Source organism: Oncorhynchus mykiss, chromosome 4, assembly GCF_057628025.1.
Source record: "Oncorhynchus mykiss isolate SJ-2025 chromosome 4, ASM5762802v1, whole genome shotgun sequence".
Classification (NCBI taxonomy): domain Eukaryota; kingdom Metazoa; phylum Chordata; class Actinopteri; order Salmoniformes; family Salmonidae; genus Oncorhynchus; species Oncorhynchus mykiss.
In genome coordinates, this window is record NC_143025.1 from 32,777,284 (window position 1) to 32,799,843 (window position 22,560).

General features: G+C 41.3%; 1 protein-coding gene across 1 annotated transcript; it reads left to right on the forward strand.

Annotated features, from left to right (window-relative positions):
• Positions 1-6,163: 6,163 nt before the first annotated feature.
• LOC110521708 (volume-regulated anion channel subunit LRRC8D-like) lies at positions 6,164-22,553 on the forward strand. Its single transcript, XM_021599500.3, has 2 exons — positions 6,164-6,390; positions 12,727-22,553. Exon 2 carries the CDS (start codon positions 12,729-12,731, stop codon positions 15,258-15,260), a length of 2,532 nt encoding a protein of 843 aa, XP_021455175.1. The 5' UTR covers positions 6,164-6,390; positions 12,727-12,728; the 3' UTR covers positions 15,261-22,553.
• The last annotated feature ends 7 nt before the right edge of the window (positions 22,554-22,560 follow it).

The window sequence follows — 22,560 nt, forward strand, 5'->3', positions numbered from 1 at the left end:
ACTTCAGGAAACAGCAGAGGGAGCACCCCCCCTATCCACATCGACGGGACAGTAGTGGAGAGGGTAGTAAGTTTTAAGTCCCTCGGCGTACACATCACGGACAAACTGAATTTGTCCACTCACACAGACAGCGTTGTGAAGAAGGCGCAGCAGCCTTCAACCTCAAGAGGCTGAAGAAATTCGACTTGTCACCAAAAGCACTAACAAACTTCTACAGATGCACAATCAAGAGCATCCTGTCGGGTTGTGTCACCGCCTGGTACGGCAACTGCTCCACCCACAACCGTAAGTCTCTTCAGAGGGTAGTGAGGTCTGCACAACGCATCACCGGGGGAAAACTACCTGCCCTCCAGGACACCTACACCACCTGATGTCACAGGAAGGCCATGAAGATCATCAAGGACAACAACCACCCGAGCCACTGCCTGTTCACCCCGCTACCATCCAGAAGGCGAGGTCAGTACAGGTGCATCAAAGCAGGGACCGAGAGACCATCAGACTGTTAAACAGCCACCACTAACATTGAGTGGCTGCTGCCAACATACTGACTCAACTCCAGCTCACTTTAATAATGGAAATGTATGTAAAAAAAAAAATCACTAGCCACTTCAAACAATGCCACTTTTATGTTTACATACCCTACATTACTCATCTCATATGTATATACTGTTCTCGATACCATCTACTGCATCTTGCCTATGCCGTTCTGTACCATCACTCATTCATATATCTTTATGTACATATTCTTCATCCCTTTACACTTGTTTTGTAAGGTAGTAGTGGAATTGTTAGGTTAGATTACTCGTTGGTTATTACTGCATTGTCGGAACTAGAAGCACAAGCATTTCGCTACACTCGCATTAACATCTGCTAACCATGTGTATGTGACAAATACATTTTTATTTGATTTACATGTGTCTGGAACTCCATTGGAGGGATGTGACACAGTTTTCCAAGAAAAATTCCATAATTTGGTGTTTTGTAGTTAACGGTCGTTTGCAAAAAAAAAGGCTGTTTTAGAATGGATTTTTTGGGGGCAAATGTAGGGAATCTAATTGGTGAAAGAGTCCTTCATTTGGCTTCCTGATTTGCATACGGTTACTATTGCTTTTTGAGCTCAAAGCATTGATTATATCCAAGATGGCGTAGCAGTCAGACGTCTTGTCTCGTCCCATGTATATATATTTTTCTTAGCATTCTTTTTAATATTTTTCCTGAACCTCAACTTCAAAATACTCTCCTGCAACCTGCCTCACCCAATGTGGTGTGGATCAGTTATTTTTCTAAAGTATTTCTATTTACCTCCGAACTGGAATATCTAAACTGAAGCTCCCTAACTAGCTATCAGCTATCAGTCAGCTAACCTTTAGCTCGGAAAGCTCTCGCCAGTTCATATAACGCATTTCAATTCAGAGCATACCGGACCTATTTTTCTCTCCATATCCCCGGATTCCTACCGCAGACTCTGAACCCTTTCATCTGGATCATGGCAGCTAGCTAACAGCAACCCGGGTTGACTAGTCCTGGCTAACGTTTCCATCCCGGAGCAAGCACCAACTAGCCTGGGGCTAGCCCATGCTAGACCCATCTCCCGGCTAGGGCTCCTGGGCTACTCCTGAATCCCACTCCTCGGCTACAATATCCAGAGCCCTTCTACTGCCGGTACGGGGCACGGAACCCCGCCAATCCTTCACGACTGGAATACCGACATAATCTGCCCGAGGGTCCCAACAGGCCCCTCAGGCACAATGTCCCCCGAAGGCCCATTCTGCTAACCGCGGCCTGCTAGCTACTGTATCTATAGCATATTGGACTGTTAGCTGATCCACCAGCCAGTTTCTTGGACCACTATACCCATTTTGCCAATTGTACTTGGACCTCTCTGCTACTTGGAACATTACTAATTCCATGACTGGTCTATTGACGTCACCGCACGAGAAGGCAAAAACAGACTTTTCCCCCATCGCGACGTCCCTCTAAGGCCCTTATGCTAGCTTGCTAGCCCCGGCCTGCTAACTGATAGCTTGCTAGCCCCGGCCTGCTAACTGATAGCTTGCTAGCCTGCTAACTGTCTGAATCGCTGTGTCCCCAGCCAGCCCAACCACTCACTAGACCCATACAATCGCTTGGCTATGCATGCCTCTCCATAATATCAATATGCCTTGTCCATTACTGTCCTGGTTAGTGATTAGTCTTATTTCACTGTAGAGCCTATAGCCCTGCTCAATATGCCTTAACCAACAATGTTGTTCCACCTCCCACATATGCAATCTTGACCCTCTCTTTCTAAAAATATCTGCCGAAATTATTGCAACCCCTATTACTAGCCTGTTCAACCTCTCTTTCTTATCATCTGAAATTTCCATAGATTGGAAAGCTGCCGCAGTCATCCCCCTCTTCAAAGGGGGAGACACTCTAGGCCCAAACTGCTACAGACTTATATCTATTCTACCCTGCCTTTCTAAGGTCTTTAAAAGCCAAGTTAACAAACAGATTACCGACCATTTTGAATCTCACCGTACCTTCTTCGCTATGCAATCTGGTTGTAGAGCTGGTCATGGGTGCACCTCAGCCATGCTCAAGGTCCTAAACGATATCATAACCGCCATCGATAAGAGACAGTACTGTGCAGCCGTATTCATTGACCTGCCTAAGGCTTTCGACTCTGTCAATCACAACATTCTTATTGGCAGACTCAACAGCCTTGGTTTCTCAAATGATTGCCTCGCTTGGTTCACCAACTACTTCTCCGATAGAGTAAATTATGTCAAATCGGAGGGCCTGTTGTCCGGACCTCTGGCAGTCTCTATGGGGGTGCCACAGGGTTCAATTCTCAGGTTGACTATCTTCTCTGTGTACATCAATGATGTGATCAATGATTCTTCAACGAGCCACCCTTTACCTTGATGACAGCTTTGGACACTCTTACCATTCTCTCAACCAGATTCATGAGGAAGTTACCTGGAATGCATTTAAATTAACAGGTGTGCCTTGTTAATTTGTGGAATTTATTTCCTTAATGTGTTTGAGCCAAATGTTGTGTTGTGACAAGGTAGGGGTGGTATAAAAAAGAAGATGGCCCTATTTGGTAAAAGACCAAGTCCATATTATGGCAAGAACAGCTCAAATCAGCAAAGAGAAATGATAGTCCATCATTACTTTAAGACCTGAAGGTCATTCACTCTGGAACATTTCAAGAATTTTAAAGTTTCTTCAAATGCAGTCGCAAAAACCATCAAGCGCTATGATAAAACTGGCTCATGAGGAGCGCCACAGGAAAGGAAGACCCAGGGTTACCTCTGCTGCAAGAGGATACGGTCATTAGTTACCAGCCCAAATAAATGCTTCACAGAGTTCAAGTAACAGACGCATCTCACTATCAACTGTACGAAGGAGACTGCATGAATCAGGCCTTCATGGTCAAATTGCTGCAAAGTAACCACTAAAGGACACCAATGATAAGAAGAGACTTGCTTGGGCCAAAAAACACGAGCAATGGACATTAGACCGGTGGAAATCTGTCCTTTGGTCTGATGAGTCCAAATTTGAGATTTTTGGTTCCAAGCACTGTGTCTTTGTGAGACATGGAGTAGGTGAATGGATGTTCTCCGCATGTGTGGTTCCCACCGTGAAGCATGAAGGAGGTGTGATGGTGTGGGGGTGCTTTGCTGGTGATACTGATTTATTTAGAATTCAATGCACACTTAACCAGCATGGCTAGAATAGCATTCTGCAGCGATATGCTATCCCATCTTGTTTGCGCTGCTTAGTCCCACTATCATTTAATTTTCAACAGGACAATGATCCAAAACCCACCTCCAGGCTGTGTAAGGGCTATTTGACCAAGAAGGAGAGTGATGGAGTGCTGCATCAGATGGCCTTGCCTCCACAATCACCCGACCTCAACTTTTAATTGGAATGAGTTGGACCGAGTGATGGAAAAGCAGCCAACAAGTGCTCAGCATATGTGGGAACTACTTCAAGACTGTTGGAAAAGCATTCCAGGTGAAGCTGGTTGAGAGAATGCCAAGAGGGTGCAAAGCTGTCATCAAGGCAAAGAGTGGCTACTTTGCAGAATCTCAAATATACAATGTATTTTGATTTAATACTGTTTTGGTTGCTACATGGCTCCATGTGTTATTTTTTTTAAAAGTTTTGATGTCTTCACTATTATTCTACAATGTAGAAAATAGTAAAAAAAATAAGAAAAGCCCTTGAATGAGTAGGTGTGTCCAAACTTATGACTGGTACTGTACATATTTTTTGCAGGTGATCTAATCATTTGGCCAGGTAAAAATGCATTTGAACGCGCATTGCACGATCTGACAATGGTAGCCTACTTGTTGGGATTTACATTGGAAATTGCTTAATTAACTCAGGAACCACACTTGTGTGGAAGCACTTGCTTTCAATATACTATGTATCCCTGATTTAATCAAGTGTTTCCACTATTTTGGCAGTTACCTGTTTATCACCCACACTCCATGGGAAGATCTCAATTGCATTCTCCAGACAGCCTATCTCCTTGCTGCTTTCTCAAAACTCATTGGATGAGAAAGTCAGAGGTCCCGCCCCTCTGACCTTCTCCTTCAATGGTTTTGAGAAGAGTGAGGACACGAGGAGTATGCAATTGAGATCTTCCCAATCTCTCATGCCTCCTCTCCTTGGTGATAGGCATGTTGGTGTGCCCTTGTGCCTGATACTGGAGATAAGTCAAGGTGACCTTAGTTAGGGCAGGTGAAAGACGTGGCTGTAATTCACTGGAGGAGATGTGGTCATAAGTATAGAATTACTAGATTCTATTTCTACCGCTGTGTTACTGTGTAGTCACTATCTAGGGCTATTTGATCAGCCTCATCTGACAAGACCATAGACATATCATTGACAAGACTGACTATTTTAAGTCAGAGGGGCATGAAGGAGTAGACAAAGAACTGATCGGAGGTGCAGTGGCTACATGGCTACCGCAACTAACAGAAATAAATAGGACCATCATTATACTGAATAGTTTTAATGATCATCCAACATAAAATAATTTGTAACTTTGGCCTTTGTTTATTCAACAGAAGTGCTCCAACATCTCTGTTCCATGTTCCTGGCAAGCTGCCCAGTCCAAGACGACGGCTATATTTGTGTTATGTAGCATTTGTTTGGCCCACAAATACAGGGCTTGTTCTATGAAGGGCATTTTACAGAGAACACAATGACATTCTGAATGGCACATAGACACAGTATTTAGGATCATCATCCACAGAATAGATAGCTAATGTACTTTATCAATTTTATAAGAAATGGAAATGTCTTCTTAAGAACCACCCCTTGCAAATTTTGAGAAGCACAGAATTCCAGTCCCCTAACATATATTTTAATAATTTCAAAGCCATCTTTTGAATATGTTTTTTCAAAATGACAAGTTAAATATTGACACCAACATGATGTGTTGATGGTGCAATGTCTGACAGTACCTAAGAATATACAGCCAGTATTGGCTCCAGGAATCAAATGTTTAGTCTGTCATGAGGACACGAGATTACACAGCAAGTAAAGCACAGCTGCTGTGATCTGTTACAGTATGTATGCCATTTCTCTGTTTCCACTTTTAGAGAGCTGTTTCAGAGGTCACCGTCATTCATTATAACATGAAACTGCATGAAAAACATGAAAAAATGCTTTGAAATGTCACTGCTTGTCATGGACTGATCGTAGCTGATTAGGCTGCTGGATATGTGGATCTGTGGAGGGTGCCAGAAATTTACTTTTTTTTTATTTTGAGTGGTGTACCAAAATAATCCAGTGGAGTAAACTACTTTCCCTATATAGGACTAAAATATATAGTTAACAAAATCTCCTATCAAACCAAAACATAAATAATGCAGCAATAGCTTTTCTGTAATTTTTTTAAAATCATAGATATGTTAGTTATGACAATGTAATACAACCAAGCTTTTATAATTTGTTTACAGTCAATGGGTGGTTTTGCATAAGGATATTGTATAGATTGTGTGTGTGTGTGCCCTACAGGCTTTAGTTTACACTTCACACCAGGCAGCAGAGTTGAGACTTGTCTTGTTTTTGAGACATGATTGGTTGATACAGTAATACCAAAGATGGTTCGGTAAAGCTATTGGACTAGCTTAGGATACATTAAATATTTATTTCCTGTGCACTCTGTGTCCCATGCTGCAACCAACCTTCATGGCCGCAGCATGTCGCTATGGAGGAAGCAGAACCAAAGCAATTTTCTAATCAGCTTAGTGTCTGTTCAGCAGTACGGTTGACTAGATGTTAAGCATTTCGTCTTTGTTTACCTTATCGAATCATGGGACGTACCAATAATTATCATTTTTCGGCTGAAGTATCGAGGCAACGGGACCCATAAATTAATTGAAGGTGCGTATGCGTAGCCTATCTCGTCTCAGAAACCGCCGCCAAGAATATTATGCAATGCCTTTCTGTATAAATAGCGGCACCATATGTATATATGTTGTCACAAAATAATGTGTACCCACTTATTAAGAACTCGTACTGGAAGAGGCTACAATAAGGCTGCTATAGAGAAGGCTAGGCCGTGTTACATTTCAATATGTAACGTTAACACGCTGTCCAGAAATCAAGAGTAGGCTAGGCCTACTGTAGCCTATACATTTTATTTTATTTTTTATAGCCTACTAAATCCAGGCCTGAACTCATATCCTAACCATAACCCCTACCGTGTTAAATTGCAACGTCAATTGGGTGACGTCAGAGTTAGACGTCTCGAGGATCCAGTAGAGACTTTTCCGAGCAGAAATGCTGTGTCATATTTAGAGCCCATTCATGTGCATCCCGTGCCAGTGCGCAGCCGATGATGTTGTGGGATAGCAAATCCAGTTTGACCTACTATATAAAACAGGGAGTTATTTATCACGCTGTGTTCTCATCTTTTTAATATGACACTAGCCTATGTTCAATCTAGGAGGTGGTGGGTAGCCTATGCAATTTCATATGACGTGTAGGCTACTTAATCATTTTTGGAACACAGTAGTAGCCGAAACTGTTCATAATATAAGGTCCATATAAACTATAGCGTAGTTGATGTGTAGATTACGCAGTTTTTAGCCTTGACTGTGATATGACAATGTAAACCAGGTATATTTTTAATCTCTGACGAGCCTACAGCATTTGAATGTGGTCCATCAGTTTGAATACAGAAGCCTACAAGGGCATCTAGCTACCACAAACATGGTTTATTTTGATTGTGGGCAGTGTTGCCAGGTCGAGCTAAAATCTCTAGCCAATGACTCTGAAAACCAGTCCCAAAAAATGTTTTCAGCGCAGAGAGTTGCAATATTTATCCATGTATACCTTTTTTCCATACCTTTAACGAGCGAATTAAGGAATGTCTACTTCATTTTTAACGATTAAGGCTAGGAAGAAAAATGTGGTTTTCCATCAAAATAATAATTATTGCAAGTTTAAGAATATGTTTCAAGAGAAAATATAAATTGCCCTTATTAAACTATTCCAGATCATTTTCCATCAATGGATGTCGATTTAACTTGTTTTGACTGCTATGATTAAACAATAAGGCCCTAGGAGGTGTGGTATATGGCCAATATACCACAAAAACATGAGGAGCCTTATTGCTATTATAAACTGGTTAACAGTGTAATTAAAAGGGTAAAAGTGTTGTTTTTTTTGTCATTCCCATGTTACCATATACCATGGCTTTTAACCAATTAGCATTCAGGGATCAAACCACCCAGTTTATAATTGTAAATAAATCCTGTTTGTGCATGTGCATAACTATAGATAATTCCGACAGGAGAGTTTGAATGATGAAAGTTGGACAGAGGATCTCAATCTCTGCAAGAAACACTTGGACGAACTTCAAAAAACGAATGCTAGGCTATTTTCTGGCAATTGTGCGGCAGATGTTAAGACTACAAACCGTTATAAATGGCCTGTTTACGAAATGTCATTGTTAGTACAATAGGCATAGGCTATTGGCAAAAATCTGGGTTTATAATTGCAATTCAACTTTGCCAAGGTTTGCTGAGCTAGATGCAGGTAGGCTATAGCCCCTGAAAGGCCAACATCTAATTTCAGGGAAAAGTCTACAATGAAACTGACATTAAATGTGGAGAATGATACATTTGCGATAGAGCTGTGACCATGATCACAATTGATAACTTCCAATTTAATTAACTAAACATGGCCATTAACAATTACATAATATCACAAGACTACAACTAAAAACTGAGTTAAAGGCTATTTATTACATCTGTTTGCCAGCTCCTGGTAGGCAACATGAGTGGCACAAATTGATTTGCAATGACTCCAGCGATATCAACATTTCAACATATTTATTGTACTGTATCATATGGTAGGCAACAGTAGCTTACAATGGCATATAAATGAATAGCCTTTGATGACCAACAAATGCAAATGTAGCCTATCATTCTCCACATTTTAAATACATTTTAATTGGGGACTTTTTCACATTTAAGAGAAGCACACAAGGGAGTTCCTTAACTTCCATTTCAAATTTCCACTTGCACAGCGCTCCAGACCCTAGAACTGAGTATGAGTAAAACCCTTCGCTTGATACGGTTATCCATAAGAAAAGTCAACATTTCAATGCTGTTTACTTAAATTCACTCAGGGGTGGTTTGATCTAAAGAGCTCTAGTGTGCCTAAAGTCCTTTTCCAATGCTTTGTCACCGTTTATATCAGTTCTAGCTCATTCATTTGTTTTAATGGAAAAGGGTGTCTCCTAAATAGCCTACCCACAAATGGTAAAAAGTTGTTACAATGTGCTGGAGAAACACTAAAAGAAAGATGCCCAGGGTCCCTGCTCATCTGCGTGAACGTACCTTAGGCATGCTGCAAGGAGGCATGAGGACTGCAGATGTGGCCATATGTCCATACTGCGAGACGCCTAAGACAGCGCTACAGGGAGACAGGACGGACAGCTGATCGTCCTCGCAGTGGCAGACCATGTGTAACAACACCTGCACAGGATCGGTACATCCGAACATCACACCTGCATAACGGGTACAGGATGGCAACAACAACTGCGCGAGTTACACCAGGGATGCACAATCCCTCAATTAGTGCTCAGACTGTCCGCAATAGGCTGAGAGAGGCTGAACTGAGGGCTTGTAGGCCTGTTATAAAGGCAGGTCCTCACCAGACATCACCGGCAACAACGTCGCCTATGGGCACAAACCCACCGTCGCTGGACCAGATAGGACTGGCAAAAAGTGCTCTTCACTGACGAGTCGCGGTTTTGTCTCACCAGGGGTGAAGGTCGGATTCACGTTTATCTTCGAAGGAATGAGTGTTACACCGAGGCCTGTACTCTGGCGCGGGATCGATTTGGAGGTGGAGGGTCCGTTATGGTCTGAGGCGGTGTGTCACAGCATCATCGGACTGAGCTTGTTGTCACTGCAGGCAATCTCAACGCTGTGCGTTACATGGAAGACATCCTCCTCCCTCATGTGGTACCCTTCCTGTAGGCTCGTCCTGACATGACCCTCCAGCATGACAATGCCACCAACCATACTGCTTGTTCTGTGCGTGATTTCCTGCAAGACAGTAATGTCAATGTTCTACCATGGCCAGTGAATAGCCCGGATTTCAATCTCATTGAGCACATCTGGGATCTGTTGAATCGGAGGATGAGGGTTAGGGCCATTCCCCCCCAGAAATGTCCGGGAACTTGCAGGTGCCTTGGTGGAAGAGTGGGGTAACATCTCACAGCAAGAACTGGCAAATCTGGTGCAGTCCCTGAGGAGGAGATGCACTGCAGTACTTAATGCAGCTGGTGGCCACACAAGATACTGACTGTTGCTTTTGATTTTGACCTCCCCCCCCTTTGTTCAGGGACACATGATTCAATTTCTGTTAGTCACATGTCTGTGGAACTTGTTCAGTTTATGTCTCAGTTGTTGAATGTTATGTTCATAAAAATATTTACACATGTTAAGTTTGCTGAAAATAAACGCAGTTGACAGTGAGAGGTGTTTCTTTTTTTGCTGAGTTTACATTTATCTTTGACAGCAATTACAGCTGAGTCTTCTTGGGTAAGTCTCTAAGAGCTTTGCACACCTGGATTGTGCAATAGTTGCCTTTTTATACAACGGTTGGGTCTATTCTTGAATGCTGATTGGTTAAAACTTCATTCCAGCCGGTGTCTATTCCACAAGTTAAATTTATGATGTAAAAATACCTATTTACTCTGGTCCATCTGACTGCGCAATCCACTGTCTCATCAGCCCAGCAAGGCAATTTAAGAACTCGATCTCCACTCTAAAAAGCATCTAGACATTTTCTTTTCGACTAACATTTAGTTTTCAACAGCGGAGATTTGTATAAACCTTATTGTTTCAATTATCAAATTTAATCAACAGCTGTCACATAGTAATGAACGTGTCGGGATGAGACAGGCAGGCAGTTCTTATCAACCTGTCTAAGTCATGAATCAGCATAATTTTAATGGAACAGTGCCTTCGGAAAGTATTCAGACCCTTTGACTTTTTCCACATTTTGTTAGGTTACAGCTTTATTGTTTAAATTATTATTTTCCCTCATCAATCTACACACTACACCATAATGACAAAGCAAAAACAGGTTTTTAGACATTTTTGCTAATTTAAAAATGATATTTCATTTTTTTTATTCAAGTATTCTGACCCTTTACTCAATACTTTGTTGAAGCACATTTGGCAGCGATTACATCCTCGAGTCTTCTTGCGTATGATGCTAAAAGTTGGCTCATCTGTATTTGTGGAGTTTCTCCCATTCTCTGCAGATCCTCTCAAGCTCTGTCAGGTTGGATGGGGAGCGTTGCTGCACAGCTATTTGCAGGTCTCTCCAGAGATGTTCATTCGGGTTCAAGGCCGGGCTCTGTCTGGCCCACTCAAGGACATTCAGAGACTTGTCCTGAAGCCACTCCTGTGTTGTCCTGTTGGAAGATGAACCTTCATACCCAATCTGAGGTCCTGAGCGATCTGGAGCAGGTTTTCATCAAGGATCTCTTTGTACTTTGCTCCGTTCATCTTTGCCTCGATCCTGGCTAGTCACCCAGTCCCTGCCGCTGAAAAACATCCCCACAACATGATGCTGCTGCCACCACCATGCTTCACCGTAGGGATGGTGCCAGGATTCCTCCAGACGTGACTCTTGGCATTCAGGCCAAAGAGTTCAATCTTGGTTTCATCAGACTAGAGAATCTTGTTTCAAATGGTCTGAGATTGTTTAGGTTGCTTTTGACAAACTCCAAGTTGGCTGTTGTGACTTTCACTGAAGAGTGGCTTCCATCTGGTCACTCTACCTTAAAGGCCTGATTGGTGGAGTGCTGCAGAGATGGTTGTTCTTCTGGAAGGTTCTCTCATCTCCACAGAGGATCTCTGGAGCTCTTGGTCACGTCCTTGACCAAGGCCATTCTCCCCCGATTGCCGGGCGGCCAGCTCTAGGAAGAGTCTTGGTGGTTCCAAACTTCTTCCATTTAAGAAATATATATGCCACTGTGTTCTTGCAGACCTTCAATGGTCAGAATTATTTTGGTACACTTCCACAGATCTGTGCCCCGACACAATCCTGTTTCTTGAGCTCTACGGCCAATTCCTTTGTCCTCATGGCTTGGTTTTTGAACTGTGGGACCTTATATAGATAGGTGTGTGCCTTTCCAAATAATGTTAAATCAATAGAATTTACCACAGGTGGACTCCAATCAAGTTTTGAAAACATCTCAAGGATGATCAATGGAAACAGGATGCACCGGAGTTCAATTTCGAGGCTCATAGCAAAGGGTCTGAATATTTATGCAAATAAGGTGTTTCTGATTTTATTTTTTTATGCATTTCTAAAAATGTCTAATAAACGGTTTATGCTTTGTGTGTACATTGCTCAGGATCTTTTTATTTAATCAATTTTGGAACAAGGCTGTAATGTAACAAAATGTGGAAAAAGTCAAGGGGTCTGAATACTTTCCGAAGGCACTGTATATACAAAACAATATCAATAGAAAATAGGTAAAACAAAGTAAACCATTATCATATTAAAGTTCCAGAGTGGGATCTCTGCTACTTTTAGAGTTAGGATCCAATTTGTAAGTATTACCAACTGAGTGAATGTGAAATGGATTCAAAATGGTCGCCCTCTGCTGGTAATTTGTAGGATGTGCTATAATACAACTGAAATGAGGGATGTGATTGGTTACATTGCCTACTATGCCAATTTCTTTGTATAACATGGGCCATAACTTTTAAGAGTAACTTTAATTAAACATATTTTTTCTCATTGAAATCAAATGTTTAAGGCTTAGTTATAGTGAAAGATGTAAATTCTGGTGTACATTTTGACCACAAAGTGATAGATTTACTACAAAAATACCAAAATATAACTTTTTTTGCCTCTAGCAGTTCAACTCTACCATTGAAATCATGATGTAGTCATCTCAAGGGAGAGGTTCGGTATGAAATACACTCCCTTCTTGATGTGCTGGGTGGTACCACCTCAGGGCTTACGATAAAAGCAGGTGACAGTGTGCCTTATTCGGGAATGGTCTTGGTAAGTGGAGTGCTGGAATCCTGCTGTTTTTTTTACCACGCTGCTTGATGAACCTAACCTTTCGTCCACAAAGCAAAAACAATAACAAAGGTACTGGGGTAGACACTGCCGTTTGTCCCCCCCCCCATCTTCAATTCACTGTTTAATTCATATGTCTGTTTTATGTTGCAGTGATGTTTACTCTCACAGAGGTAGCCGCCCTGAATGACATCCAGCCGACCTATCGGATCCTGAAACCATGGTGGGACGTATTTATGGACTACCTGGGCGTCGTCATGCTGATGCTGGCCATATTTTCTGGAACCATGCAATTAACCAAAGACCAGGTGGTTTGCCTTCCCGTTCTGGAACCAACTCCAGAGGACCCCAGCAGCTTCACGACACCGCAGCCAGAGGAGGGGTCTGGGTCAGGGTCAGGGAACGGAGGAAGCAGGGTGACTCTAGCCGCAGCGCCCCTAATGATTAATGATCTACCGGATAGTGTCATCCACTTCACACAGTTTGGTGGTGTTGGACAGCAGCCTCCGCCAACAGGCGTCAGGACAAACCTGGACTTTCAGCAGTATGTTTTTGTCAATCAGATGTGCTACCACGTTGCCCTGCCGTGGTACTCAAAATACTTCCCATACCTTGCTCTCATACACACCATCGTCCTCATGGTCAGCAGTAACTTTTGGTTCAAATATCCAAAGACTAGTTCAAAAATAGAGCATTTTGTGGGGATTCTGGGGAAGTGTTTTGAGTCTCCTTGGACGACCAAGGCATTGTCCGAGACTGCATGTGAGGACTCGGAGGAGAATAAGCAAAGGCTCACTGGTGCCCATTCCCTGCCAAAACATTTCTCAACCAGCAGTGAAGAGGGAAGTCCTAACCAGTCCACCCCGATGCTGGCTAAATCTGGGGTCAAGTTTACTGCTGATAAGCCTGTTATTGAAGTGCCATGCATGACCATACTGGACAAGAAAGATGGAGAGCAGGCCAAGGCCTTGTTTGAAAAGGTTAGGAAGTTCCGTGCCCACGTGGAAGACAGTGATTTGATCTACAAGCTCTATGTTGCTCAAACTGTGATCAAAACCGTGAAGTTCATTTTGATCTTGTGTTACACAATGACATTTGTTGCTTCAATTGACTTTGACCATGTGTGTGAGCCTGACATAAAACATTTAACCGGATACTCTAAATTCCAATGCACACATAACATGGCATTCATGTTAAGGAAGCTGCTTGTCAGCTATATTTCCCTCGTCTGTATATATGGTCTAATCTGTATATACACTCTCTTCTGGCTGTTTCGACGACCTCTCAAGGAGTACTCTTTCGAGAAAGTCAGAGAGGAGAGTAGTTTCAGTGACATTCCTGACGTGAAGAACGACTTCGCGTTTCTCTTGCACATGGTCGATCAGTATGACCAGCTGTACTCAAAGCGTTTTGGCGTCTTCCTCTCTGAAGTCAGCGAGAATAAACTGCGAGAGATCAGCTTGAATCACGAGTGGACCTTTGAGAAACTGAGACAGCATGTAACCCGCAACGCTCAGGACAAACTGGAGCTCCATCTCTTCATGCTGTCAGGTCTGCCAGATGCTGTCTTCGATCTGACGGATTTGGAGATCCTAAAGCTGGAGCTGATCCCAGAGGCCAGGATAACAGCCAAAATCTCCCAGATGATCAACCTTCAGGAGCTTCACTTTTATCACTGCCCTGCCAAAGTTGAGCAGACCGCGTTCAGTTTCCTTCGTGACCACCTCCGGTGCCTTCATGTCAAGTTTACAGACGTAGCTGAGATCCCCACCTGGGTGTACCTGTTGAAAAGTCTGAGGGAGCTATACTTGGTCGGGAATCTGAATTCTGAAAACAACAAGATGATTGGTTTAGAATCTCTCAGAGACCTGAGACATCTGAAGATTCTGCATCTAAAAAGCAACTTGACGAAGGTCCCAACCAACATAACAGATCTCTCTCCACACCTGATCAAGCTGGTTGTACATAATGACGGTACTAAACTCCTGGTACTGAACAGTTTGAAAAAAATGATGAACCTAGCTGAACTGGAGCTTCACAATTGTGAACTGGAGAGGATTCCCCATGCTATTTTTAGTTTGACCAACCTGCAGGAGCTGGACCTGAAATCCAACAACATTCGCACCATTGAGGAGGTCATCAGCTTCCAGCACCTCAATAGGCTGATCTGCCTTAAACTGTGGCACAATAAAATCATCACCATTCCATTGTCCATAAGCCACGTCAAAAACCTTGAGTCCCTCTACCTTTCGCACAACAAACTTGAATCTCTGCCCGTACCTTTGTTTAACCTGCTGAAGCTGAGGTATCTGGACGTTAGCCACAACTCCATAGTGGTGATCCCTCTGGAGATCGGCTTCATGCAGAACCTCCAGCACTTTGCCATTACAGGAAACAAGGTGGAGGTGGTACCCAAGCAGCTGTTCAAGTGCACCAAATTGAAGACACTATGTCTGGGACACAACTGTATCTCTGTCCTTCCAGAGAAGATAAGCAATCTGGTGCAGCTAACAAACCTGGAGCTTAAGGGAAACTGTCTGGACCGCCTGCCAGCCCAGCTTGGCCAGTGTCATCTCCTCCGCAGGAACTGCCTGGTGGTGGAGGACCACCTCTTTGACTCACTCCCCCTAGACGTCAAGGAGAGTATCAATCAGGAAGCCAACGTTCCCTTTGCTAATGGGGTGTGAGTGTGGGAGGACAGTCACTTTACCCATACAGGAAGGAGATTACAAAAATGTGGCAATAACTGTCCATGCACAGCCAGCTAGTCAACTCTTTTAATTACAGCATGTGAACTGGAATAAAGGTTTTTGCTCAGGGCTGACTCGTCGAACAGATGATGTTTAAACTTATAGAAAATGGCACTGTGCTAACTAGTCAGGTGAGTTGATTCCAGGTACTGTGGAAAATGCTAGATTGATGGTCTAGATCCAGAATGATAGGTTAGTTCCATAGTGATGGGCTGATTCCAGAATAAGGAGCTGGTTCCAGAGTGAGTTAGTTGTAGAATGACAGCAATGTTTGTGTTAGACCACTAAATGATTAGTCAATGTTCTGAGGAAAAGGGATGCTCCTCTTAATGAAACAGAATGGTGGTGTAGAATTCATAGATACCAGGGATACAGTAGCCTCAGATTATTGGCACCCTTGATAAAGATGAGCAAAAAAGAATGTATAAAATAAAGAATACAAATTCTGAACTGTATTGTATGCAATTTTTATTTTTATTTTATACTAATACAATCGCTCAGAGAAGTAGATTTGGTTTAACAAGTAAAACAAAACAAATCTCAAAACTATAGGTGTCAACTATTGGCACCCCCAAAGATTCTTATTTTACTTTTTAATGTGAGTCTCAGTTTAAGGAACTATATTGTGGCCTTCCATGGCTTCCTGTGTAAAAATGAGATAACACACATGTAAAATCCATTTGTCATCCATCACCGGGCCCCCGAGTGGCGCAGCGGTCTAAGGCATTGCAGCTCAGGGCTAGAGGCATCACTACAGACCCTGGTTTGAGTCCAAGCTGTATCACAACCGGCTGTGATTGGCAGTCCCATAGGGTGGAACAATTGGCCCAGCATCATCCGGGTTATGGTTTGGGCCGAGGTAGGCCGTCATTGTAAATAAGAATTTATTATGTCACGATGAGTCTGCAGGAGGGAGGAGGATGTCTTCCCTGTAACGCACAGTGTTGAGATTGCCTGCAATGACAACAAGCTCAGTCCGATGATGCTGTGACACACTGCCCCAGACCATGACGGAACCTCCACCTCCAAATCGATCCTGTTCCAGAGTACAGGCCTCGATGTAACGCTCATTCCTTTGACGATAAATGTAAATCCGACCTTCACCCCTGGTGAGACAAAACCGCGACTCGTCAGTGAAGATAATTTTTTGCCATTCCTATCTGGTCCAGCGACGGTTTGTGCCCATAGGCGACGTTGTTGTCAGGGATGTCTGGTGAGGACCTGCCTACAAGCCCTCAGTCCAGCCTCTCTTAGCCTATTGTGGACAGTCTGAGCACTGATGGAGGGATTGTGCGTTCCTGGTGTAACTCGGGCAGTTGTTGCCATCCTGTACCTGTCCCGCAGGTGTGATGTTCGGATGTGCCGATCCTGTGCAGGTGTTGTTGCACATGGTCTGCCATTGCGAGGATGATCAGCTGTCCGTCCTGTCTCCCTGTAGCGCTGTCTTAGGCGTATCACAGTACGGACATTGCAATTTATTGCCCTGGCCACATCTACAGTCCTCATGCCTCCATGCAGCATGCCTAAGGTTTGTTCACGCAGATGAGCAGGGACCCTGGGCATCTTTCTTTTGGTGTTTTTCAGAGTTAGTAGAAAGGCCTCTTTAGTGTCCTAAGTTTTCATAACTGTGACCTTAATTTTCTACCGTCTGTAAGCTGTTAGTGTCTTACCGACCGTTTCGCAGGTGCATGTTCATGAATTGTTTATGGTTCATTGAACAAGCATGGGAAACAGTGTTTAAACCCTTTACAAGGAATATCTGTGAAGTTATTTGGATTTTTACGAATTATCTTTGAAAGACAGTGTCCTGAAAAAGAGACTTTAATTTTTTTTTAGTTTACCTGCTGTAAAATATGGTGGTAGATCTTTTTTAATATGGCTGTTTCGCTTCCACTCGTCCTGAGGCCCTTGTTAAGGTCAACGGCATCATGAACTCTACCAAGTACCAGGACATTTAGCCAGAACCCTTGTTGTCTCTGCCAGGAGGCTGAAACTTGGCCACAAAGAAAAAACAAATCCACAAAGAAATGGTTAATTGATAACAAAATCCACATTTTGAAACGGCCATCTCAGGCCCTGGACTTGAACCCCAGCACAGACCAAAGGATTTCAAGGATCTGGAAAGGTTCTGTGTGGAGGAATGGTCTAAGATCCTTCCCAATGTGTTCTCAAATCTCATAAAACCTTATAGAAAAAGGATAAGTGCCTTTATCCTTGCAAGGGTGCACAGTGGATTGGAAATGGGTGGCAATCATTTTTACGTATCTTAATATATATATTATTTTAGCTTGTTAAACAAAATGATTATATTTTTCTCTGAGCAATTGTATTATTATAAAATATAATTTTCCAATTTTTTCAAATAGGCCATACAATATTGTTCAGTATTTGTATTATTTATGTGATACTGTCATTTTTGCTCATCTTTATTAAGGGTGTCAACAATTTTGGTGGTGACTGTAAATCAGTGTTGGGCTCAATTCAGAATTTAATTGAGAATACTTTATACATTTCTATTCTTGAATTGAATTTGAATTTAAGCAGCAAACAGGATAAGAATTGCAATTTGAATTACAGGAAATACATTTGAATTAAGTGAAATTCAAAGAAATTCAAAAGGCAGAGTTGCAAAGAAAAATACATATCTCAGACTGACCAATAAAAAGAAAAGATTAAGACGGGCAAAAGAACAGGCACTGGACAGAGGAACTCTGCCTAGAAGGCCGGTATCCCGGAGTCGCCTCTTCACTGTTGACGTTGAGACTGGTCATTTGAGTTTTGAGGTGTTTTTGAGGTGTTTGTTTCTCAAACTAGACACTCTAATGTACTTGTCCTCTTGCTCAGTTGTGCACTGGGGCCTCCCACTCCTCTTTCCATTCTGGTTAGAGACAGTTTTCTCTGTTCTGTGAGGGGAGTATACAGCGTTGTATGAGATCTTCAGTTTATTGGCAATTTCTTGCATGGAGTAACCTTCATTTCTCAGAACAAGAATAGACTGACGAGTTTCAGAAGAAAGGTCTTTGTTTCTGGCCCTTTTGAGCCTGTAATCAAACCCACAAATCCTCATTCTCCAGATACTCAACTAGTCTAAAGAAGGCCAGTTGTATCGCTTCTTTAATTAGAACAACAGTTTTCAGCTGTGCTAACATAATTGCAAAAGGGTTTTCTAATGATCAAGTAGCCTTTTAAAATGATAAACTTGGATTAGCTAACACAACGTGCCATTGGAACACAAGAGTGATGGTTGCTGACAATGGGCCTCTGTACGCCTATTTAGATATTCCATTAAAAATCAGCAGTTTTCAGCTACAATAGTCATTTACAACATTAACAATGTTGACACTGTATTTCTGATCAATTTGATGTTATTTTAATGGACAAAAAATGTGCTTTTCTTTAAAAAGCAAGGACATTTCTAAGTGACCACAAACTTTTGAACGGTAGTGTATCTGGAAGTGTGACTTCAATGAAACTCATGTTCTATGACTGAGTTGAATTCATTTGAATTGCACTGAATTAAATTATACTTCCTGTCACTCAAACTCTAATTCTACATCCCGTGGAGTGTGGCTAAATTCAATTAAAATGTCAACTCATGAGTTGAATGAAAATTCTGAATTGGGCCCAACCCTGGACTGAAGAACTGATAAAAGCTCATCTTTTGTTATTTTGTTTTATTTACTGTTTTTTTTTTATAGCAACATGTCTCTACTTTTTACCTGAATCCAGGATGTAGGAGTTTAGGGATTCCTCTCATGATTTTTACTTAATTATTTTGTTGTCATTATTTAGATTATAAATACCTGTGGTTGTTTGAAAGGAACCTCCAAACTTACCGACAAGTGTGACAACCCAGTCAACAAGCATGCCTATGCCCATACTATATCTGCTGTGGTAAGAACCACATGTTATAATCAGACTAAAGCAAGGAAGAGTTTTATCAACAAGGACAATTATAAGAACACTATTGGATGTGACATCCGCTCTGCATCATTGATGTGCATCTACAATATGGTCTTGGCTACTCACTTAATGACATTGTGCATGTCTATGTTTACTATCATATACTTTTACTCATAAATGTGTCAGTAAAGTATTTAACTCTTTCAATAGACATTTTCAACATGTCCGTTCCACTGTGATGCATTCAGAATGAGATATACCAGAGGTTCCTCTGTTATCTGATTTCCCCCTATGTCTAGCAATTTCACAATATGTTTGAAGCATTTTCAACTCCACTGGTATGGTTGTAGGCTACCAGAGCATGTGATGCAGGCCATGCCAGGTCAGTTTGAATTGTTTTGCACCTTTCAATCAGTCAGAAGTATCATATTCCTGCCTTCCATTGGTGGCACACATCTAATTAATTTAGTCATATAGTGCCTATCTTTTCCATTCATTTAGGATTCAGACCTGCAGATATCTCCTCATGCTTATAGGCTGATCTACACAGCAGTTGCTGTTGAATATGGTTTCACCTCAACCTGACACCACTTTTTTGTTGCATGGAATTATCTGACAAACTTAGATTTGCGGTAAACTTTATTTAAGTTGACATTTCATTCAACCAATGGGGGAAAAAATGCTACCATCTGAAATGCTACAGTGTTCAGTCTCGACTTGTTAAAAGATTATGAATGTTAAGGTATGACAATTGTAACTCAATAAAGGAGTTGCGTTGACTTGCACAGTAAACCAATTGTTGCCCGTCTTGCATGGATTTGATGACAAGCTCATGGGATCATCAGTTGTAGATTGCGCTTGCAAGGTATAGATTTTAATTATTTGAACCCCAAAATTAAAGTGTATCACTTTGGTCTCAGAAACTATGACAATGTGGACCATCAAAATATTAGAATGATCAAATAAAAGCATGCACATATTTGATGCATTATTGATAGACTACAATACATGTTAAGAGTGTTAATATATCACAAATGGATTAAATTATTCCCATTTCCAAATGATGACTATTTTCTCTCCATGATTGTTTAGATTTTTGGGGGGTAGAAATTTGTGTTTCTTATTTTATATTCATTTCTATATAATTTAGTTTTTAGCATGTTAGAAGAACATGTTTTTAGCATTGTAAAAGTCATGAGAATAGTGTGTAGAAAGACTGTCTAACCAAAAGATTACTATGAGGGATGCGTGTGATTCACTGTAGTAATGTGCCCTCACCACCATTTCTAGTCAAAGCATGATTTCTGACTGATAATGCTCTTTGTGTGCGTGTGTGGCAGGGAATTATTATGTAAGTTCCAATATAAATTAAATTGACCTTGTTTTGTAAACAACAAATAATAAGGGGGTCTCATATGAAGCCGTTGTCCTTTTGTTTTTGTTTAGTACGGTATAACGTTACTTTTAAAAAATGTAGTATTTCCACAGTTTCTAAATAACAAGAACAACATGATTTTCATATTTTTTTGTTATTCTTTTTAACGTTTCAATAGAATATTTTGTATTTTAACCATCTGATATTCTAATGTTTCTCTTCTATATCTACTAAACTAACACAAGCTAAATTTGAGTCGTACATACAGAGGCAATAAAGAGCCTTGGATTTCTTGACATTTTGTGTTATAAAGTGGGATTAAAATGGATTTAATTGTCATTTTTTTGGTCTACGATCTACACAAACTACTCTAATGTCAAAGTGGAAGAGAAATTGTAACATTTTTTAAGATGAATGAAAAATAAAACATAAATGAGTCAATAGATGTTAGAAACACCTTTGGCCGCAATTACAGCTATGAATCTTATTGGGTAAGTCTCATCAGAGCTTTGCACACCTGGATTGTGCAATTTATTCTCTCTATTATTATTATCATGGCTAGACAGCGATTTTCAAATCTTCCCTATGTGTTCAAGCAGATTGAACTAAATACTCCAGCGTAGATCTGGCTTTGTGTTGTAGGTTATTGTCCTACTGGAAGGTGAATTCCTCCCCCAGTGTCTGGTGTAAAGCAGACTGAATCAGATTTTCCTTTAGGATTTTGCCTGTGCTTTGTTCCATCCTATTTCTTTTCATCCTGAAAAGGTCTTTGCTGATGTCAAGAATACCCATACCATGATCCAGCCACCATACTTGAATATAAGGAGGCAGTTACCCAGTGATGTGTTGTTGGATTGCCCCAAACATAAGGCTTTGCATTTAGGCAGAAAAGTGTATTCCTTTTCTGTTGAATTTTTTCTTTGCAGTATGGCTTTAGTGCCTTTTTGCATGTTTTGGAATAATTGTTATTCTTTATATTTGGATTCTTCTTTTCACGCTGTCATTTAGGTCATTATTGAGGAGTCACTACAATGTTGTTGATCCATCCTCAGTTCTCCCATCACAGCCATTTTACTCTGTAGGTTTTTCTAAATCAACAATGGCCTCATGGTGACATCCCTAAGCAGTGTCCTTCCTGTCCTGCAGCTCAGTTCAGAAGGACGACTATCTTTGATGTGTCTGGGTGGTTTATCATCCACAGCATATTTATTAACTTGACCATGGTTAAAGATGTACTCAACATTAGATGGTTTATTGATACCCATCTACCAATCACCGCTCTTCTTTATGGGGCTTTAGAAAAGCTCCCTGGTCTTTGCAGTTTAATCTGCACTTGACATTCAATACTTTACTGAGGGACCTTACATATGTTGTATGTATAGGAGACAGAGGAAGGGGTAGTCATTTAAAAATTGTCAACCCCTAACATTTCACACAGTGAGTTCATGTAATTTGTGATTTGTTAAGCCAAATTTGACTTCTGAACTCATTTTGGCTTGCCTAAAAAAAGTAATGAATACTTTTGCAACAACTATATTTTAGTTGATAAATTATTATTTTGTAAACATTTTAGAATTTCTTTTTCACTTTGACATTATGGAGTATTTTGTATAGATCAATGACAAAAATGTACAATTAAATATATTTCAGTCCCACTTTGTAACAACAAAATGTGATAAGTTCAAGGCGGTGTAGACTTTCTATAGGCACAGTACTTCCTTCCTGACAGACCATCCCAGGTTATGCATTAACAAATCCTATTTGTGTTGACAACTGTACATTGTGGATTATTGTTATTATACAAACCACACTGTTTACTTAACAATGATTTATGCTATTAGGATGGTTGATACCAGTGATCCCTGCAGCACTTTCAAACAACTCCTGATCAAATTCCTCGGTTACCTGTTATCTTTTTTTGATGAACAATAAAAACAATGATATCCATGTTGTACCTGT

What these genes read in the sequence shown, in the direction of transcription:
- LOC110521708 (XM_021599500.3), top strand. Translation starts at nt 12,729, where the DNA reads ATGTTTACTCTCACAGAGGTAGCCGCCCTGAATGACATCCAGCCGACC.